General features: G+C 38.2%; 1 protein-coding gene across 1 annotated transcript in view; it reads left to right on the top strand.

Annotated features, from left to right (window-relative positions):
* LOC127429007 (AT-rich interactive domain-containing protein 5B-like) overlaps window positions 1-21,859 on the top strand; it is a 29,497-nt gene extending 7,638 nt beyond the window's left edge. The window contains exons 3-10 of the mRNA XM_051677730.1: window positions 4,204-4,378; window positions 11,741-11,977; window positions 12,086-12,192; window positions 15,331-15,478; window positions 15,631-15,683; window positions 15,814-15,911; window positions 18,524-18,674; window positions 18,803-21,859. Of these exons, the coding sequence (XP_051533690.1) occupies window positions 4,204-4,378; window positions 11,741-11,977; window positions 12,086-12,192; window positions 15,331-15,478; window positions 15,631-15,683; window positions 15,814-15,911; window positions 18,524-18,674; window positions 18,803-20,125 (2,292 nt within the window). The 3' untranslated portion in view covers window positions 20,126-21,859. The remainder of the gene's footprint in view (window positions 1-4,203; window positions 4,379-11,740; window positions 11,978-12,085; window positions 12,193-15,330; window positions 15,479-15,630; window positions 15,684-15,813; window positions 15,912-18,523; window positions 18,675-18,802) is intronic.
* Window positions 21,860-22,008: the final 149 nt, after the last annotated feature.

The following is a 22,008-nucleotide window of genomic DNA, read 5'->3' on the forward strand; positions in this document are numbered from 1 at the left end:
CATGCTTCACGGTTGAGATGGTGTTCTTTGGCTTGCAAGCCCCTTTTTCCTCCAAACATAACGATGGTCATTATGGCCAAACAACTAAATTTTTGTTTCATCAGACATGATGGACATTTTTCCAAAAAGTAAGATCTTTGTCCCCATGTGCACTTGCAAACTAGTCTGGCTTTTTTATGGTGGTTTGAAGCAATGTTTCTTCCTTGCTGAGCAGCCTTTCAGGTTATGTCAATATAGGACTCGTTTTACTGTGGATATAGATACTTGTCTACCCGTTTCCTCCAACATCTTCACAAGGTCCTTTGCTGTTGTTCTGGGATTGATTTGCACTTTTCGCACCAAATTACATTCATCTTTGGAGACAGAATGTGTCTCCTTCCTGAGCGGTATGATGGTTGCGTGGTCCCATAGTGTTTATACTTGCTTACTATTGTTTGTACAGATGAACATGGTACCTTCAGGCATTTGGAAATTGCTCCCAAGGATGAACCAGACTTGTGGAGGTCCACAATTTTTTTTCTGAGGTCATGGCTGATTTCTTTTGATTTTCCCATGATGTCAAGCAAGGAGGCACTGAGTTTGAAGGTAGGCCTTAAAATACATCCACAGGTACACCTCCAATTCAGTACACCTCCAATTGACTCCAATTAGCCTATCAGAAGCTAATTGCCTAAAGGTTGACATCATTTTCTGGAATTTTCCAAGCTGCTTAAAGGCACAGTTAACTTAAATTTCTGACCTACTGGAATTGTGATATAGTCAATTAAATGTGAAACAATCTGTCTGTAAACAATTGTTGGAAAAATGACTAGTGTCATGCACAAAGTAGATGTCCTAAACGACTTGCCAAAACTATAGTTTGCTAATATGAAATCTGTGGAGTGGTTAAATAATTTGTTTTAATGACTTCAACCTAAGTGTATGTAAACTTCTGACTTCAACTGTATAAATGTAAGTAAGGAATAATTGCATTATTTTTCAATAATTCAATGGGCCGGAGTCAATTATTCCACTTATACCACAGTTACCACACCACTTTCAGGGTTTTATCTCAGGAAATGTTGTTTTTTGTCCCTAAAACACTTTTGTAAGTTGAACTAATTTCTTATGCCACTTATTCAGTGTCTTGCTTTGATACAGCCCAAGCCTTCGTTGCTAGTCCTAAAACATCACTTTAGAAGTAGTAACGGAGGCTTGCGCTGGTTTTAAAGTCCCCATGAAGTGCTTTGACAAGCGCAGTTCAAAGTGGGTCCTAGCCAGTTTTATGATCGGCAGGCAGGTCATCCTTAGGGGATGGAAGTTGGCTGGAGCACCCCAATTTCAAGAGTGGTGCATAGAGATGGGCAGGGTGGCGGCATTCGAAGAAATGTCATATAGAAGGCAGGGAAACTTGGAGTTATTTAATAAAAAATGGGGCAGCTATTTGGCATTTTTGGAAGGCGTTCGGGGAAAGTGAGAGAGATGTGTAGATTTAAATGTGTGTGATTTTATTATATATATATATATATATATATATATATATATATATATATATAATATACTTTTTTTTTTTTTTTTTTGTGTATTCTCAAGCTGGACCACAGGGATATTTGTTGAGGGGTGGGGTTGGGGATTGGGAGGGCGAAAGGGAATTATGGGGGTTAAAAGTTGATTCGGTGTATATGTGTTTGCTTTTCTGTTTCATGTGTCTGAATCAATAAAAGTGTTAATCAGAACAAAATAGCCAACAGGCTTTAGTTTACAGCCACACACACACACACACACACACACACACATACCCCTTTCCAACGTGCTGCTCATGTCAGAGCTGCTTACTGGGGAAACTTGAGAAGCAATCTCAATACTGGCCAGCTTTTCCAAAGACTTTTAGAACCAAACGATGATCTGACAGCATTAATTCATAACCAGCCCACAAACGCACTTAGCACATCTCTGTCTTTGCTTACGACGACACTGGAGCCATTGTGCTAGATGAATGACAAACAAGCCAGTAAAAGACAATATATTCAAGTTTTGAATCATACTTCACTAAGCTTAAAGAATAAAGAACACTTACTGGTGCTGTACATCCCAAGAAACCCCCGGCTACACAAAAAATAGAAATAAACTCCAGCAACTTTCCTTGTGTCCGGCTCCTGTGTTGACACGTCCCCATTCAGAAGTAATCATCTCTGTACCCTATTCCCTGTGAGAGCTTCAGATGGCTGAAAGGTGACAACGGTCAGTCATAACTCACTTTTTAAGCGATTCTTTTGTGTTTGGAACGACCCTATAGCATGGATTGTGCTTCTCCGTAGTGCCCTGTGAAGGCATGATCAGTTCCAGTTAGAACACAGCCAGATGCACTGAACAGTCGTGGGGGAAGGGAGCATTCTAGAAAGCAGTTGATTGGACAAGGGTTCTCAACCTCTGTGACATTATCTATGTGAGTCTTTTTAGCCGCAAGAGAGAGAGACTGCAGATTTTAAATGCTTAGATCTTCTGAAAACTAAATTTGTCAACATTTAGAAGTACACTAGCATATAGATGACTCAAAGCTAATAGATATGGACTAAAACCAGCAAAACTAAAAATTTTATTTCACAGGGTCTTTAAGCACTTAATGCAGTAATAAGGTATTGTGTGTGTGTGTGTGTGTGTGTGTGTGTGCGTGCGCTTGAGAGAGAGAGCAAGAGCAAGGGAGAAAGAGATGAAAGTGAGTGAGAGAGAGTGCTCGGGCACGTCTGTCGCAGCTCTCATCAGCTGTAACATCGCTTCAAATCGCGAAGCTGTTAGTTTACTTTTCTCAGCAGGGTGGTAGTATCGCCATTCTTGTATGGAGATTTTCTGTTGCTAAACTGTTTTAAGTCGCAGGGGTGCGTTAACATCAAGGGTGTGTGTGTGCGCGTGAGTGTTGATGTGGGTGAAAGAGAGTGCGAGGGTGCTTTCCATGGATATTAAAATAATCTTGGATATTATAGACATTGTAATTTTTATTCGATTTACTTAGCCAATGTCTTTGTTTTGATTGGTAACCTGTACGGCTCTTTGAAATAACTTCAGTAATTTGGCAAAGTGGAACCGTTATGCGATCAAGACCTGGAACTACTTCATAGCCGTGCGTTTACTGAAAAATAATTGCTCACCTTATGTCTGTCAGCCAATCAGAATCAAGCATTCAACAGCATTCAATTAAAAATATTCTATAAAAGATGAAGGTAAAAATTATCTTTGGATTTGACTTTCATGGGAATTTTTCCTGTATGAGGGCACAGGTTTTCTCATCGTATTAAAAAAAGTCAAATTCAATTTCATCTATGTACTAACATAAATTATCTGAGTAATTATATCTAATGTTTCATGCAGTAATATGTATTCTTAGGCTTACAATAAAATATTAAGGAATATATCAGTCTCAGATGTTACAAATAAAGCACAGACAGACGTTTCTTGCCTCCACATTTTATTTAATTTGGGGAATTTGTGACATTTTTGCCTCAAGCCCCTGTTAATTTCTGACCCTGCCTTGGACCGAGAAGAATCAGTATACAGACAATACAAAAGACATCAAATAGAAAAGAAAAAAATCCTCACTTTCTGTCATGTACACTTGCAAAAATTGCAGTCATATGACTTAACTAACAGAATTGTTAATAACCAAGTGGTTGGAATGTGCTGGAATTGTCAATTAGAATTAGACAAGTTTGTTCTGCTAGTGCACTGGGATATTTTCAGTTGAAAAACATTGTTTTCAAGGTAGCAGAGTATCAAATAGGCATGGCTAAACTAGACATAGCATTTTAAACCTGGCCTCAATGTCTCTTGTAGTGTTTTATTTCTTCATAATGTGTGTGGAGCTCAAATCCTTTTTGCCATGAAATACATGACTAAGGAGAATTCTTAAAGCTACATTTCTCAGCCTTTCAGAGTTTCCATTGTAATCAGTTGAGTTGAATGTGAGAATGTCGAAAAGATAAGCATCTAAATGTCAGCTTGGCTTTTTGTCCCTTTTTTTTAAAGCAGTTTGGGTTGGTTCTTATTGCCTGAGGTGACAAGTGTCCTATTGTTAACCAATATAACAGGAAAAAAGGAGAGGGGTCTCCGTAGTATTCATTGTAGGTGTTAACCTGATCCTGCCTGTAACCTCATGTAAATGTATGAAATGCGCACTTTGGCTCTTTGTTTGCCTGCTCTTTTGAAGTTTATGTGCATTTTTGTGCACAGGATGAAGTCCTTGCTGTGTCGAGAAAGATTGTTGTGAAAGTGGAGGATCTGGTAAAGTGGACCTGTCAGGAACCGCCACAGTGGAAGCGCAGCAGTCAAAACATATACAGGTCTCACAATTCTGATGACTCACAAGATGCTGCTTATTCACAGGGAGGGAAAACGGAGAGTAATGGTGAGTAACTAATGAAAAATCCTGAGCAATGATTTTTGTTTTTTAGGCTTTGTTCTCACAGGCAGAAAAAAATCAGCCTATCTGACTCAAATCCATTTAGGTTTTTGTAGTCTGAACAGGACAAAAAAATCAGATTTTAACAAGACTGATCCAAACCACATTCGTAGGTGGTTTGGAATCTGATAAAAATCAGATTTTAGCTAATGCATCTCAGTCTGAAAAGTCAGATCGGATAAATTTGTTTTTTTTTCATTTATTGTGCGCGACGGGTTGTTTTGTCAAGAAGACATGTAATGCTTTCCAAATGGCTTAAATTATGCTTTCACAGGGCACTTAGAAAGGAAACCAATAAAGATGACCATGCTGTAGGATCGTTACAAGAAAAATGTCTTATAAAAAATGACTTAAAAAGGGTGTTCGGAATGACCGTTTTATTATACCTTTCAGCCCTCCGACAGTGGAAGGTAAAGTCTATGTGGGGAACAGGGCATTGGGATGATCACTTCTCTGTGGAATGCACCCATGTGTCATGTACATGTTACGGAGCAGCCAGAGCAGTACAAACCTTTAAAATAAAACAGATACTGGCTTTACTCACCTAAAGAGATACGTTAAGGTGCGGTAACACGCACCGGCTGCGAGCCACCACAGCGCGATAAGGTATTGAATGACTCGCGCGAATACGGGATACAATTCGCTACTCGCTAAAATACAGGACAACAGGCATCCAGTATGGGATACAATACAAGACAGATTGGCTAAAACTGGACTGTTATAAAACTTAGCAGCAATAAACAGTGCATATGCCACCCCTCTCGTTCTTTAAGCCATTGTCTGTGACGAATGTAATTAGGGCTGCAACAACTAATCGATAAAATCGATAATGGAAATCATCGATTATTTATTTGCGGTAAGCACGGAGAAGCCGTGACTGACAGCAGTGACGTCACTTCACTGAAACTCGTTTTAAAAACAATGGAGGCAAGTTGAAGCGGAAAAAATATGACCCAAGTTGTCCAGCACACGAGGGCACTTAATAAACGCTTCAAAGATCATAGTAAGCATAACGTTTTATGTGGAGCGGTTGCTGCATTAGGTGCATTGGAAGAGGTCGTATGCTGTTTGGTGCGCGAGAGTTGTTTTTCTCCAGCGCACCACTCACATTTTACTGCTGTTTTCTATGTTTTATAATGTAAACATGTTATGAATTCAAATCAGCTGCGTATTTGGCAAAACTGTTTGTTCTTACCACAAGCGAGTCTCCGTTAAACTCTGAGCAAGCGAGCATGCAGATCCGCATCAATCAAACCAATTGCAATGAAAAAAGGGAGCGTAATCATTTACATCATACCACAATTTCAGTTTCGATGTAATCATGTGTGCAGGTTTCATGGATATCCGACTGAAGTCTCAGCAGTCAAGGTGTGCCGGTTTTTAAAGTGTTTTTTTTTCTCCTGCTCATGTAAGCGCATGTAATACAGTGAGCACCGGGAGGAGTCTTTTCAGCGTGAGAGTGAATTTGCACAGGGTTTACAGATGATTGTACTTTATTAAACTGTATGTAATGCTGAATATAATGTATAATAATGCTAACGGTCCTGGTATTTCAAAGTCCTCCTGATAATTACGGTGGCCATGAAGTGCAAAACAAAACAGCAAATCATAAAACACAATGGCAAATCCAAAACAATATAACAATTCAGAAACACATCAGCAAATCTGAAAACAAAAGAGCAAATCAGAAAACACAACACCAAATCCAGAAACAAAACAACAAGTTAGAAAACACAACGGCAGTTCAGTCGAAACAGAAAGGGTAGGTACCATAGCTATCAAAATCCATGCCAAAAGGTCACTGACTGAAAAACTAAATAATTTGAGTGTTTTCTCTCTCGGGAAAAGAGTAACAGTAAACTTCAAAACACAGAGAGTAAAAACAGCGAGTGGGAAAGGTTAGTTTTAGGTACGATGTTCTCATGGTTCCTCTAGTGCGTAAGGGACCGTCTTAAAATCCACAAACTGCACCAAAACGTTGGTGGCATCCAAACGTTCATTCAGTTTGCATTTCTAACTTAAAAAAACACGGTTGTTTAAAAAAAAAATTATAAAGGTTCCGGTTGCTGCCAATGGATAGATTTTCCAAGTATATCTAATTATATGAATACAGTATTCAATTAGTTTAGAAAAAACACCACTAAAATTCATCAAGATTTAATTTTTACATTACAAAGGTTGTAGCAGGCTGCCAGTGGTGTGAATGACTAACTTACATTGTTTTGTTTTTTGTTTTAAAAAAAAAAAAAAACAAATTATTATTATTATTATTTAAAAAAAATAAATGAATACTGTACATGTATAATTCCACATCCTGGGAAAATCTCACCCAGAGTAAATCAGCATATCTAATAGCAGCCTTCTACAACCTTTATAATATGAAAATAAAATCTTGGTAAAATTTCAGATTTTTTTTTCTAAAATAATTGAACACTGTACTCATAATTGGACATGCTGGCTTCAAATGCAGAAAGTGAGCCATCACGCCAGCAGTCTACTGCAACCATTAGAATAAGACAATACTTTTTTAATAACCGTGTTATGTTAGAATATGCAAGTCAACTGTATGAACGCATAGACACCGGTGTTTTAGCGCAGTTTGTGGAATATTTAGACGGTCCCTTACACACCATAGATGAACATCGTACCTAAAACTTTTCCCGCTCTGTGTTATAAAGTGTCCCGTTACTGTTTTACTGAGTGACAAACCACTCACAATTTTCAATAATTGAGCATTTGGAATGAATTTTGAAATAATCGCGCAAGTGGGCAGAGAACCAGTCCTGAGGAAAGGACTAGATATTCTTCACACAGCCAATCAGATGACAAGCTATGGTACCTACCCTTTCCATTTTGACTGAACTGCTGTTTTGTTTTCTGAACTGCTGTTGTGTTTTCTGATTTGCTGTTGTGTTTTACGATTTGTTAATGTGTTTCTGAATTGTTATTTTGTTTTCGGATTTGCCGTTGTGTTTTTTTGATTTGTTGTTTTGTTTTGCACTTCACGGCCACCGTAGATAATGCCACATGTAATGTCTGATTTCACTAGTAAATTTATACTATGGCAAACATTATTTTACTTGATAAACATACACAGTTTTTTTGAAAAGAATAGTTTACAAACATGTAATCAGTGAAAATACTATTTAAAAAACTATAATATTAAAATACTTAAATGTATGTAATCAGTGACTGTGTACAAGCATATGTATCTAACATAATTATGATTTTTTCAGCTGGGCAGATTTTTTTTTTAATTTGTTTTCTCCCCAATTTGGAATGCCCAATTCCCAATGCGCTCTAAGTCCTCCTGGTGGTGTAGTGACTCAATCTGGGTGGTGGAGGACGAACCTCAGTTGCCTCCGCGTCTGAGACTGTCAATCCGTGCATTTTATTACGTGGCTTGTTGAGCGCGTTACCACGGAGACATCTATCACACTATTCTCCGCGGCATCCACACACAACTCACCACATGTCGCACCGAGAGTGAGAACCACATTATAGCAACCACGAGGAGGTTACCCCATGTGACTCTACCCCTCCCTAGCAACCCAGGCTAATTTGGTTGCATAAGAGACCTGGCTGGAGTCACTCAGCACACCCTGGATTCAAACTCACGACTCCTGGGGTGGTAGTCAGCGTCTTTACTCGCTGAGCTACCCAGGCCCCCACTGGGCAGAATAATAAGTATTTCTATTCTCGTCTCACTATTGCTCTCTGCTGGGATGATTTTTTGTCCCACTCCATGCCCTATGGATCATTTTACTCTTTAATGATGTGCACTTTTTGTTAAGTTTTATGAGTAAAGGAACTGTTTCACATATGTCCTGAAAGTAATAATGCTGTTAAAACTGAACTTTTCATGATTCAGGCTTTGTTCAAAGTTTTTTTAGAGTATAGAATCATGAATTCAGTAATGTAAATCAAACCTAATCCTTACGCCCTTTATCATTTCAGTTAAAAACGAATATTTTAATAAAATACTGGAAATAAAATGGCATTTTTATCCGATTAATTGATTATTAAAATAATTGTTAATTGCAGCCCTAAATGTAATATTTGATACTGCCCAGTGTCCTCATGAAAATGTCCATTGCTAAACTCTCACACATGGTGAATACGAAAGTTTGCATCGTTACTATGACAACAAACATGTATGTGCTAGCAAAAGTGACTGCTGTCTGAACAGAAAAAAATCAGACCTGTCCACAAACAGTATTGTGCAAAAGTTTTAGGCACTTGTGAAAAATGTTGCATAGTGAAGATGTCTTCAAAATTAATGACATAAATAGTTTTCATTTATCACTTAATGCCATACAAAGTCCACTAAACATAAAAATGCTAAATCAATATTTGATGTGACCACCTTTGCCTTTAAAACAGCACCAATTCCCCTAGGTACACCTGGACAGTTTTTTTGGTTGTTGGCAGATAGGATGTTCCAAGCTTCTTGGAGAATTCACCACAGTTCTTCTATCTATTTAGTCTGTCTCAATTACTTCTGTCTCTTCATGTAATCTCAGACTGACACGATGTTCAGTGGGGGGCTTTGTGGGGGCCATGACATCTGTTGCAGGGCTCCCTGTTCTTCTATTCTAATCTTTTCTATTTGCAAATGTAATGTTTGTGAGTCTAACATTTATATTTCCTATTTGCACACTAAAGCTGAAGATATAAATAACCAATCTTCAGACAAATGCTTTTGTGAAACATCTTATGTGCCTAAAACTTTTGCACAGTACTGTATAACCTGCTGTTTGAACAGTCAATCCAAAAATCGGATTTGAGAATAAATCAGTGAAAAAAGTGTTTTGGAACTTATCCGACACATCCATTTCGTTGTTTGTAGTAGGAACAGCAAGAAAGTGCATGAAGTCCAAATGACACATTCAAATGTGGTTTGAAATGTGAAAAACAGAATTCTGTAAATTCATTTCAGTCTAATGATCAGTAGTTATTTTTTATACGTTATTTCATATTGTTGATCCTCCTGTTATTTTTGACTTTGTTCAGACAGGCAATTAAAAAAAATAGAAAATAAAAACATTTATTAATTGGACTCAAATCAGTTTGTTGTCCAAACAGCAATGAAATCCATATGAAATATGTTTGTATATGGTTTGCAATGTAATTTAAAAACTGATTTTAGGGTTTTTCATTATTTAGACTGTCAACTGGGCTAAGAAACTACATTTGAATTTATCACTTAAATATGACCAACATTTGAATTGTTTAAATAATGTTCTGAGAGGCAACTTCAATCTTATAAAAAAGATAAAATAAAAATGTTTACATCTGACATAGTCTGCACCAAAAACAAAATGCATGAAATCCATGCATTTGTTTGTGCTGTGAAATGTCATTGGAAAGTTCAAGTCTGAATGGTCAGTAGTTTATCGTAATTTCACATTGTTGATCTTCCAGCTATTTTTGGCTTTGTTCAGACAGGCAATAAAAACCTAAGCAAAAATTTAGAATTTTAAAGAAATTCTTTAATTTTCTTTTAATTTTCTAATTATATTCAAATTTTGAAGACATTAATTAAGTTAAGGGGAAAAGCTACAAGACATCAGTGATCACCAGATGTTTTATTAAATTCAGACTTTTTCATTTCAATAACAGTTGTATGTGCAATAGTAATATTCCCAGTTAGCTGTGGTATTGAGTTGAACTCTGTTGTTAAGTGGCATATATCTGAGACTAGTGCGGCAGCCCAGTGAGTCCGATACGGCTGTTCGAACAAGACGCTTGACGGAGTACAACAGAAAGGAACCGAACACGAGATGCTTCCTTACACAGCATTTTTAAACGCATTGCGTATGCTGTGAGATTCTGATAGGAAGCAAGACTCAACGACCAAGACCTCCACGTTAGTCATCGTCAGTGCTAGGCTAGAGGCTGTTCTAGAAAAAATCTTTATCCCTCACTAAAATTTCCATCATTATCTATTTTTATCAGTCATACTTGTTTTCATTTCATATGTACTAGGTCTACAATAATGGGCATAGCATCCAAGACTCCAGAGTGAATCTGGTGAATCAACCCACTACGATAAAACAAGATTTTTAAACGTTGCCTGTGATGTGGGGCTTTAAAAGGAAATAACCATCCGGTTTGAAAATTTGAAAAAGTGCATACATCCACAAGTTCACTGAACTTTTTCAGTGTGCCTGATATCAACATAAAGATGAAAAGCACACACATCTGAAGCTCAAACTGCACCAAAAGAACTGAGAATTCTGCTTTAAATGTAATGTTTGCGTTTGGATTAAATGCAGGTATAATTGGCAGAAACGATACGCGACTTTTTGCGCTTTCTTTTAGTTCTGCGCTTTATTATCATGCATTTACACACTGATGTAATGATTGTTGTATGCAGTCATGAAATCAGAGTCCCTCTCCTCAATCTGAACACAACTGGTCAAAAGAGAGAAGAATGTGCCTGTCCACTTGTGATCGGATTGCCTGAAACTCATCTTCAATACCAGGAAATAAACTGGGAGAGTGAGAGAGCGAGCGAGTGAAGTCAAAACTGATGCGTTAGGTTAAAATGATTGGTAACATTTTACAATAAGGTTCCATTCGTTAACTTTTAGATAATGCATTAGGTATCATGAACTAACAATAAACAATATATATTTAACAGCATTTATTAATCTTTGTTGATGTTAGTTAATATAAATGCAATTGTTAATTGTTAGTTCATAGTGCATTAACTAATGTGAACATAACTTTTGATTAAATGTGTTACTATATGTTGAAATTAACATTAACTAAGATTAATAAATGCTGTAATAATATTGATTATTGTTAGTTCATGTTAACTAATGTTCTTAACTAATGTTAAAATATGGAACCTTATTGTTAAGTGATATCAAATGGTTTTCTTTTTTAATCTGTCAGAATGATTGACAGCATTTGAAATTATCCATCAATGTTTAAATAAATCTGTAAATGATGGAGAATTTTAGTGTAACACAACCCCTTTTCTTGTGTTTTAAATGTAGAATCTACATTTGACAGCCTTAATCATTAAATCAAAATAATACATTTAAACAATCAAATTTATTGTAAGGTAAAACATTGCTTAAATTCTCAGGGGGTTCTTCAAGTAAATAATTTAGATCGTCAGCTGACAAAAAAATGGGATGGAAAGCATCATTATGGTTGCCACAAAGGGAACTTTGCCACATTCATGATATTTTCCCTGGAGTCTGATAATGTGTTTGAGCTTGGGGGTTTCAAGTGATAAGGTCATATTTTCTTGTCATTTCAAAATGTCCTTTTATACATATATATATATTGCAGATGAGTCTACAGCAGTACAGCAGAAGGTTAGAGTTCTCAGTTACCCTCAGTATTGCCGCTTCCGATCCCTCCAGAGACGCGTCCCTTATCAGGCTGGCTGCCCTGGTCTGCAGGACCCTCTCCTGCTGGCTCTGGGGGGCATAAAAGTGGCCTTTAACAACACACGGGTCCTTTACTGTCGAGATACCTTCAACCACCCTACTCTTGACAGCAATGCTAGTATACTGACACAGATTGGTGAGTACTACTCTCTTATAATATGACTTGTTGGAAATTATAATATGAGGCTAAGTCTGCTGTCACTGCTCTAAAATATTTTAAAATATGCCATGCTTTCTGTCCCAGGATGTTCCTCTCTGAGTCTGAAGGGGCGACCTCGTAAAAGAAGAGTGGATGGCTCTGAACAACAAAACCATAACCATTTATCAGAGTCATGGATGGAAAGGATGAAGGTATGCTTTGGAGTCAACTCAATAAACGTGCATGTTGGTGAATGTGATGCTGATAAACAGGATGTTTAATATTTTGAACAAATAGTGAAGTATACTGTGACATCAATGTGTGCTTCCTGTTATGTTTTAACTGCTGACTTCCTTTCACACCATTTGTGTATTTTTGTCACTTTTCTCTCATTTTCTTACAATTGCTAATCTTTTGCATGTTACTTTGTTGGCAGTTCCAACTATCATGATGAGAATATCACGGTTTAAACTGAATTACTAAATTAATGTAGTGTTTATGGCATTTTCAACATTAGGCATGGTTTATGTATCGCAGTAAAAGTGCTGTGGTTTACTTCAAAAACATAATCAACCAGCACTGAAATGAATTGCAGCGTTTGAAAACTTGATTCGGGGCAAAACAAAGTACAAAACTGTGTACAAATAAGAACTACTCTTCCCATAAAGTCTAGTGAATTAAGTAATTGATTACATTATCAATTTTGTGTATTTTTAATATAGTCGTTATCAGAAAACAGCCCTACTGTCTTTTATAATACTAGAACATGCCATACAAAATGTTCATTGACAAAGGGTTTTTTGATTTTGTCAACGATAACAAAGACACTTTATATACACCTTAGCCAAATACATTTAAACTCAGTTTTTCACAATTACTGACATTTAATCATAGAAAACATTCCCTGTCTTAGGTTGGTTAGGATCACTACTTTATTTTAAGAATGTGAAATGTCAGAATAATAGTTGAGAGATTTATTTCAGCTTTTATTTCTTTCATCACATTCCCAGTGGGTCAGAAGTTTACTTACACATCGTTAGTATTTGGTAGCATTGCCTTAAAATTGTTTAACTTTGGTCAAACGTTCTGGGTAGCCTTCCACAAGCTTCTCACAATAAGTTGCTGGAATTTTGGCCCATTCCTCCAGACAGAACTGGTGTAACTGAGTCAGGTTTGTAGGACTCCTTGCTCTCACACGCTTTTTCAGTTCTGCCCACAAAGTTTCTATCGGATTGAGGTCAGGGCTTTGTGATGGCCACTCCAATACCTTGACTTTGTTGTCCTTAAGCCATTTTGCCACAACTTTGGAGGTATGCCTGGGGTCATTGTCCACTTGGAAGACCCATTTGCGACTGAGCTTTAACTTCCTGGCTGATGTCTTGAGATGTTGCTTCAATATATCCACTTAAGTTTCCTTCATGATGCCATCTATTTTGTGAAGTGCACCAGTCCCTCCTGCAGCAAAGCACCCCCACAACATGATGCTGCCACCCCCATGCTTCATGGTTGGGATGATGTTCCTCGGCTTGCAAGCCTTACCCTTTCTCCTCCAAACATAACGATGGACATTATGGCCAAAAAGTTACATTTTGTTTCATCAGACCAGAGGAAATTTCTCCAAAAAGTAAGATCTTTGTCCCCATGTGCACTTGCAAACTGTAGTCTAGCATTTTTATGGTGGTTTTGGAGCAGTGGCTTCTTCCTTGCTGAGCAGCCTTTCAGGTTATGTCAAGATAGGACTCATTTTACTGTGGATATAGATCCTTGTCTACCGGTTTCCTCCAGCACCTTCTCAAGGTCCTTTGCTGTTGTTCTGGGATTGATTTGCACTTTTCGCACCAAACTACGTTCATCTCTTGGTGACAGAGTGCGTCTCCTTCCTGAGCGGTATGATGGCTGCATGGTTCCATGGTGTTTATACTTGCGTACTATTGTTTGTATGGATGAACGTGATGCCTTCAGGCATTTGAAAATTGCTCCCAAGGATGAACCAGATTTGTGGAGGTCCACAGTTTTTTTTTTTTCTTGGCTGACTTCTTTTTATTTTCCCATGATGTCAAGCAAAGAGGCACTGAGTTTGAAGGTAGGCATTAAAATACATCCACAGGTACACCTTCAATTGTCTCCAATTAGCCTATCAGAAGCTAATTGGCTAATTGTCTAAAGGCTTGACATCATTTTCTGGAATTTTCCAAGCTGCTTAAAGGCACAGTTAACTTGGTGTATGTACATTTCTGATCCACTGGAATTGTGATATAGTCAATTAAAAGTGAAACATTCTGTCTGTAAACAATTGTTGGAAAAATTACTTGTGTCATGCACAAAGTAGATGACCTAAACAACTTGCCAAAACTATAGTTTGCTAATATTAAATCCGTGGAGTGGTAAAAAAATGAGTTTTAATGACTTCAACCTTAAGTGTATGTAAACTTCTGACTTCAACTGTAATTACAACGATAAACGATAATTGCAACATACTGTTGATGAAAATATGAAAAAAATAATACTGCAAGATATTACCAGTGCACAGACAGAGAGAGAAATTTCTAAAAAAAAACATTTGTTTTTAGAAGAAACATCTAGAAGGGATTTTATTAATCCAATAATCCAGTATGTTTGGTATTTCATTAAGGATTATTCACTTAGGTATTATTATATATTACATTTACTGTACAAATTACATTTGCACAGACAAAGTGATTGACCAGGTGAACATGAACTAAGTTACGTTCTAGTCAGAATGCGTTTGACACGCATTTTTTTCATTTTGCATGATATCATCAACTAAAATGTTATTTTGATTAGTACAACTAAAATTAATAAATCGGACAAAATATTGACTAAATTTAAAGGACATTTTCATCAAAAGACTAAAACTATGGCTAAAACCAAAAAACTGTGTAAAAATAACACTTGTTGGTAGCTTGCAGATGCTCGCTAACGTTTCATAATACCTAGACAGTCTGCATAAACGTAACAACCCTGCTTGCTGCGATTCCCTTTTCCATGGTGACATCTCTGATTGGTGGATCTCACTGAAGGATTGTGGGTAGTGTATTACTTCACCAGGAATTGCACAATTAATCACTGTTTTTTTTATATGTAATTGGAATTGCATTGGCTTGAGGATTCTACAGATGCATATACTGTCTATTACCAACCACCGAGCTCAGGGTTGGCCTGGCTTGAAAGATTGAACTTTATCACTTAAAATAAACTGATCTTTGGAGATTTTGAGGGAGTTTTTTTTTTTTTTTTTGACCTCTGGAACCCTACTGTTGCTGTCTATTGCAGTTTATCAGCTTATAAACAGTGATCTTGATTTAATGTGTTTTAACTCACTCCTCTAGGAAAATGTGATGGGCAGTGTAGAAATGCATTGGGACGGGAACTGGCTCCCACACCCAGAGGAGCAGCTCTTCCTGGATCAGCTACATCTCTTTATGGAGCGCAGGGGTTCCCCCATAAGCAAAGTTCCCAATCTGGGTTTCAAAAAGAGTATGTGTGCATGACTTCCTCTTTACTTGTTGAAATGGAGCAGTTCAAACTAAGCACCAGTCACAGTTCCTTTAATCAATGTAGTCTCCCCCCCCCCCCATAAATCAATTTGTCTTTATCTTTTATATTTATGTTTGCTTATTTGTCCACAGTCGACCTGTTCCTCTTGTATTCAGTTGTGAAAAGGCTGGGAGGCTATGAGAGGGTACTAGGTTATGCCGTTTTCTTTTCTTGGCTCTGCTAAGTAATCTGTAATCCATCATAAAGACATGAAAGTGATAGTGGTGATCTCAGTATTGTGAGTCAGAGATCATTGTCCTCCCCGTCGCCTGCAGGTGACGTCGCAGCGTATGTGGAAGGTCGTGTACAATGAGCTGGGTGGAAGTCCAGGCAGCACCAGCGCTGCCACCTGCACCAGGAAGCATTATGAAAGGTGAGTCTGGGCATCCGATTACAGAACAGTTCATTCTTGCTGTTTCAGAGAACTTTGTTCAACTAAGGCCACGCTTACACCAAGTATTAAGATCCATCTCGAACGATCTAGGTTAGGGATGTAGACAGTTAGCCTATTAACCAGCGCTAACAATTTGTTCCAGTAATACTATCGGTTAAAAATTATTGTTGTTTTAGAAGAAACAACTAAAGCAAGGTATTTTAATGGGTTTATCATGTAAGAAACGTTATGTACACACAAGGGCACTATTTAACTCGTAAACCACTCTTCCTCTTAAGTTTGAAACATCAGGAAATATGAAGCGTGCAGCTACAAATAGCGCTGTGTGGGACAATTAAGACTATGAAGTTGACATGTTCCAATGCTAATTACGCAATAAGACTTAAGTTTAGTAGTACCATGAGTACAATGCAGTATCACATAAACTAAAATCTGCAAGCCTTGATATCTAAGAGCATATGTTTACATCCCTGCATTTCATCCACGTTGCAAGGGAGACAGTAGGATTAGTGGTGGGATATTCAGCCACCGGTCTTGCTGTCAAATGGCTGTGTACCATACTGACCCCTGCCTATGTAGATATGTTGATTTTTCTAAACAAAAATTATTAGGATTGCTCAATGGCACAATTTGTAGGTAGGCCATTATTCCTTTGTTAAACTGGCAAAAGTTATCGCTTCGTAGGTTAATTAGGCATGCAAGCGATTCATTATTTATTTGTTTGTTAAAACGTTAAGTAGGAAATATACACCGATCAGCCACAACATTAAAATCAGATGCCTAATATTGTGTAGGTCCCCCTCGTGCCGCCAAAACAGCACCAACCTGCATCTCAGAAAAGCTGAGATGCTGTTCTTCTCAACACAGTTGTACAGAGTGGTAATCTGAGTTACCGTAGACTTTGTCAGTTCGAACCATTCTGGCCATTCTCTATTGACCTCTCTCATCAACAAGGCGTTTCAGTCCGCAGACTGTTGTGTGTGAAAATCCCTGGAGATCAGCAGTTACAGAAATACTCAAACCAGCCCATCTGGCACCAACAATCATGCCACGGTCCTAATCACTGTGATAATTTTTTTCCCATTCTGATGGTTGATGTGAACATTAACTGAAGCTCCTGACCCGTATCTGCATGATTTTATGCACTGCACTGCTGCCACATGATTGGCTGATTAGATAATCGCATGGATGATTGTTGGTGGCAGCAGGGCTGGTTTGAGTATTTCTGTAACTGCTGATCTCCTGGGATTTTCACACACAACTAGAATTTCTAGAATTTACTCAGAATGGTGCCAAAAACAAAAAACATCCAGTGTGGGGCAGTTCTGTGGACAGAAACACCTTGTTGATGAGAGAGGTCAACAGAGAATGGCTAGAGTGGTTCGAACTGACAAAGTCTATGGTAACTCAGATAACCGCTCTCTACAACTGTGGTGAGAAGAATATAATCTCAGAATGCTATTCTGAGATGCGGGTTGGTGCTGTTTTGTCAGCACGAGGGAGACCTACACAATAGTAAGCAGGTGGTTTTAATGTTGTGGCTGATTGGTGTACAGTTGTTCATTCAAATTTTAATGTAATGATTATCGCTTAATATTCAAATCTGTCATGTGAGCCTGTTATGTTTCAGCCAGTATAGACTTATTGAAAAAACATGTTTAGCCTTTGTCATGCCTGTTTGGTCACTTGTTTGATTTATGGCTTGTCTGTGGTTATTTAGTTAAAAGACTTTGCATTCCTTTTCCAGCTGTAGATACGGGTGTAAACAGGGGTCCATATCATTTTGTGATCAGATCACTAAATCCACATTCGAAAGACTTCAAAAACGCTTGTGACTAGATTGTGTTTATCTATCTTAATACATCCTTGACAGCAGGCAATCAATCACCTGGCAATCAATCACTGCAAACAAAACAAGAGTTTGAAACTTTGTGGGATTTGAGAAGCACTGTCTGATGAAAATAAATAAACACAGTAAACAAAATAAACACATGCATGAAACTTCACAAAACTCAATGTCACATTTGTGCTTGGATATGAAAATGATTTTGAGAATAAGGAGAAACCATGCACTCTCCTTTTTCTATCTTTTACTTTAGTGACTTTTATCATGCACATTGCAAAAAGTCTCTAATTTTTTCTTATTTTCCAGTAACAACATATACTTAAAACACGATACATTTATGTGAGAAACAAGTCTTGTTTTTAGAGCAATCTTAAAGTTAAATAGCATAAGCAAACTTATTAAATTTTTTTAGATTTAGCTGAAAACAAGACAATGTGTCTCGTCTTACAGTTGTTTAGATATTTTCATTGGAAAACAAGACAAAAATACCAAGTAAGAAAATTATTGTATTTTTTTTCTTTGCATTGCAGTAACTCGCTAACGTAGTGAATCGGAGACCCTTGTCCCCAAAATCTGAACAAGTTGTCACAAGAGACGCATTTGAGATACATATTACTTCCATGTGTAAATGCCAGTGTATCTCGCCTGACCACTTGTGATCGGATCACCCGAAACATATCTTAATACCAGATGTAAACGAGGCCTATCGGACAATTGACCGTTTACTCTTTTAATCAAATCCCAGGTTGATGCTCCCTTATGAAAAGCACATAAGGGGAGAAAACCCAGAAATTAGCAAGCCCATGGCTACATCAGTTTTACCAACCACCATCAAAAAGACTGTACAAGGAAGAGGGGTGTCAGCCAGCCCAAAAAAGAATGGGGTCACCAACCAGGTAAGGGTTTTACTGAATGTAGCAAAAGAAAAGTGAAATACTGATCTAATTTTATTCAGTACCTGCGAAGGTCTGTCAGTTGGATTAGCATGAGTAAATTTTACTTGCTTCCCCCACTTCCTCTTCAGGATTCACCACCAGATGGTGGCATTGTACGTAAAAGAGGACGACCACCTGGCAAACGTAATGCTAAAGTTCTGCCAAAAGGCAGAGTTGGAAGACCACCCTTGTACCCCAAACCTCTCCCTGAGACAACAAGACCCCATCAGGAGGTCCAGCCACTGTCTATTTTCCAGGAACTAAAGCTCATTAACCACCCTCAAGTCCAAGGTCTAACCCCCATGTCCTCTACCCCTGTGTCCCACCAACTCGTACTTGGACGAGATGTAAAGGTGGAGACCATAGATCCACAAGCTCCCTCATTTCTGTCTGCACCTGTCAAGCTGATGGCAGGTGGTTCCCTGGAAGGATTCAGTCCCACCAAAGGACTGTGTCCGTTGGACCTCTTCCGAGCCCGCTTGCGCCTCAGTGGAATTAGCAATTATGAGGTAACTACCCAAGATTCTTCCACACACCACCAGACAATTATAGTCCATCAGCCCAAAGTCAGCACGCCTGAGACCCCTGAGAACCTCCAGCACCAGTGTTCTGGGTGTAGCTTGGATACCTCATCCCAGAGTGGAGGTCTCGCAATGACCAGAGCTCCCTTGCCACCTCTCCGGATCCTCCCACTTGACATTGGCTGCAGTCTACAGTTGCGTCAACTGATGCGCACCCGTCTTGGGTCAGCACACATGAACTCGTTCACCAAGCGACTCTCAGAGGTTCTGGCTCAGGATCTTGGTAAGACCTCCCAAACTAATGGGAACCTCCTCGGGATTCATCAAGAGCAATCGCTCCCGCTCAACCTGAGCAAAAGAGCTATCACAAAGAGGTCTGCTGGAGACATGGAGCTGCAAAATTTGGACTTGCAGTCTATGACCGAGAAGCTAAATGCTGAACCTGAGGTGGTGCTAAAGTGGAATGGCACGTCCTTGCTGATTCCAATGACCCAAGATGAGCCGGCTGACCTTAGTTCTCCCAATAGGGCTAGAGCTTTGCGTCAAGACAGGTCAAGTGTGGCTCTGAATCTCCCCGAAGCCACTTGTTTCTCTTTAATGCCCAAACCGGATGTCCCTTCTGAAAAGCCCTCCAGTATTGGTGCCTCTCCTGAAACCCTACCTGGTATTTATCATCTGAAACAAGGGGAAGACAAGAGCAGCACGATCACAATGACAATTAAGAAAGAACCAGAGATTACATCTTTGGATCCAGATCTAGAACCTCAGCCAAACAGTGACCTCTATCCTCAACGTATACCTACTGATGATATTATAGTGGAGTCAGACACAGTTGCCTCTCTCAAAGTGCTCTCTAATTCACTCCTTTCGAAGCCATCACAAAGCTGTTAGCATGCAAGCATTGGAGAGCTTGCCTGCCTGTAACCTGCATCAACAACTCTTAATGCTAGGATGTACTTCGTTATTCTGTGTGCCATTCCGTCTCCCCACGGTTGAGCTCTCAGCCTTTCAAAGTATATTCTTTTTGACCGCGAGCCAATATGGATGCTTTAGAAGCATGCACACTAAGACTGCTTTGTGATATGCTTTTAGCAGTCAATGCCAGGCACATGTGTAAAGATGCGGATTGTCTGCATGTTTAGAAAAACTTGGATGCACATGGACAGTCTGCACTTCCTGTGCTGATGAAGAAATTTGCGTCACGCTCAATTGTTATTGCGGAACACCGAAGTATACTTGGGCCTCGTGCTTTATCGCTCCTTTCTCTCTTGCCTTTCTTAAGATCCACAGCGCATTTGTGTTGCGTATGATCAAAGAGACAGTTCTGCAGATGCATTGTTATCTGCTCAGTACCTGCTTTTAAACACTACTAAACTTTGAACTGATGCAGGTGTTCAACCAAAGATAAAGTGCCTTGTATAACTTGATTACTTAAGTCTGCATTTAAGTGCAAACATGTGCTGTAGATAGTGGATCATCAAGTCGGCAGCCAATAAAGGCCGTCTAATATGCCTCATGGAGCATTTAATGTCGTATTTGAAAAATACAGATGTGACTATTTTAGCAAAACAACTTCATGAACACAAACATTTGTGTCAGGTTACAGTTTTTTCAGATCCAAATGTCAAAATGCATATGATAAAAATTTTCCTCAATGTTAAAGATTTGGTGAGCTATTGAATTTTTTTAAATGCTCGTAAATGCTTTGTTTTTAAACAGTGTCATTGTGGGTGTAGGTCATATTTGCAGTTATTATTTATCTGTTTCACTCCTTAAGATTGCTTTGATTTCTTGAGATTGATCTCAATTTTAATTTACTGTTCTTTAGCAGTGTGGTTTGTGTGTTTTGTGTCTTTACTATTTATGACATGGAAACAAGATCACCTCTGTGCTGGATCCCAGCATATTTTTCTTGGCTACTCATTTTAAAAGAATGTACTGTACTGTTTGCAAATTATGTGCATATTTTGGGTCCCAATGCAAATGTCAATTTTTCATTTTTTGCATTTGTATTAAAATATAGTCGTATGTTGTACATAATTAATTTTTGTTTTCCTGATAAACCAATGGATGGTTTACCATAGACTTCAATGATGTGTTTACAGAGAGACTGATGCAGAAACACATGTTGTGAGAAAATGGTTCACTTAATTAGCTTTTCACTCCTTGCAAACAGACCTTTCTTAATGCAATATATTTTGGTGGTTTACAGATGATAAATTATTTTTAATAATTTACAATCAATTTGCTATAATGAACAGAATTTTTTTTTGTGTAAAGCTCATTTTATGGTTCTTTATTCTTTATATCTATTGGGCTCCTTCCATTTATTACTGTTCTCGAAAGTCAACCAAACAGAACGCTACTCCTTATTTAATGGTGTATTTAACTGTTATAGTACCACCAGGTTACAAAAAGTGTTTTTCCTCATCTTGCATGCTTATGCTAATTGAACATGGACTCTGTGACAGATTGTCATTGCAGACACATGTTTAAACACTGAATATTTATAATAATAAAAAAATGCAATTCTGATATGCTGTTACATTTTGCAAGAATAAAGCAGACCCTGACACTTATTTAATATGGGATCTACTTCAAACAGAGTAAAAAAAACAAAAAACATTCAGAATCTGACATTTTATTTTTCCCCCATTTGGGGACATCTACTAAATGTTAAAATTGTCATAACAGTTACCACAATATTGCAGTAACAAGCTGTAGTAACTGGGGGGAAATTACAGTTACCATAGTACATTTTGTAAGGGCCACCA

Source organism: Myxocyprinus asiaticus, chromosome 38 (assembly GCF_019703515.2).
Source record: "Myxocyprinus asiaticus isolate MX2 ecotype Aquarium Trade chromosome 38, UBuf_Myxa_2, whole genome shotgun sequence".
NCBI lineage: Eukaryota > Metazoa > Chordata > Actinopteri > Cypriniformes > Catostomidae > Myxocyprinus > Myxocyprinus asiaticus.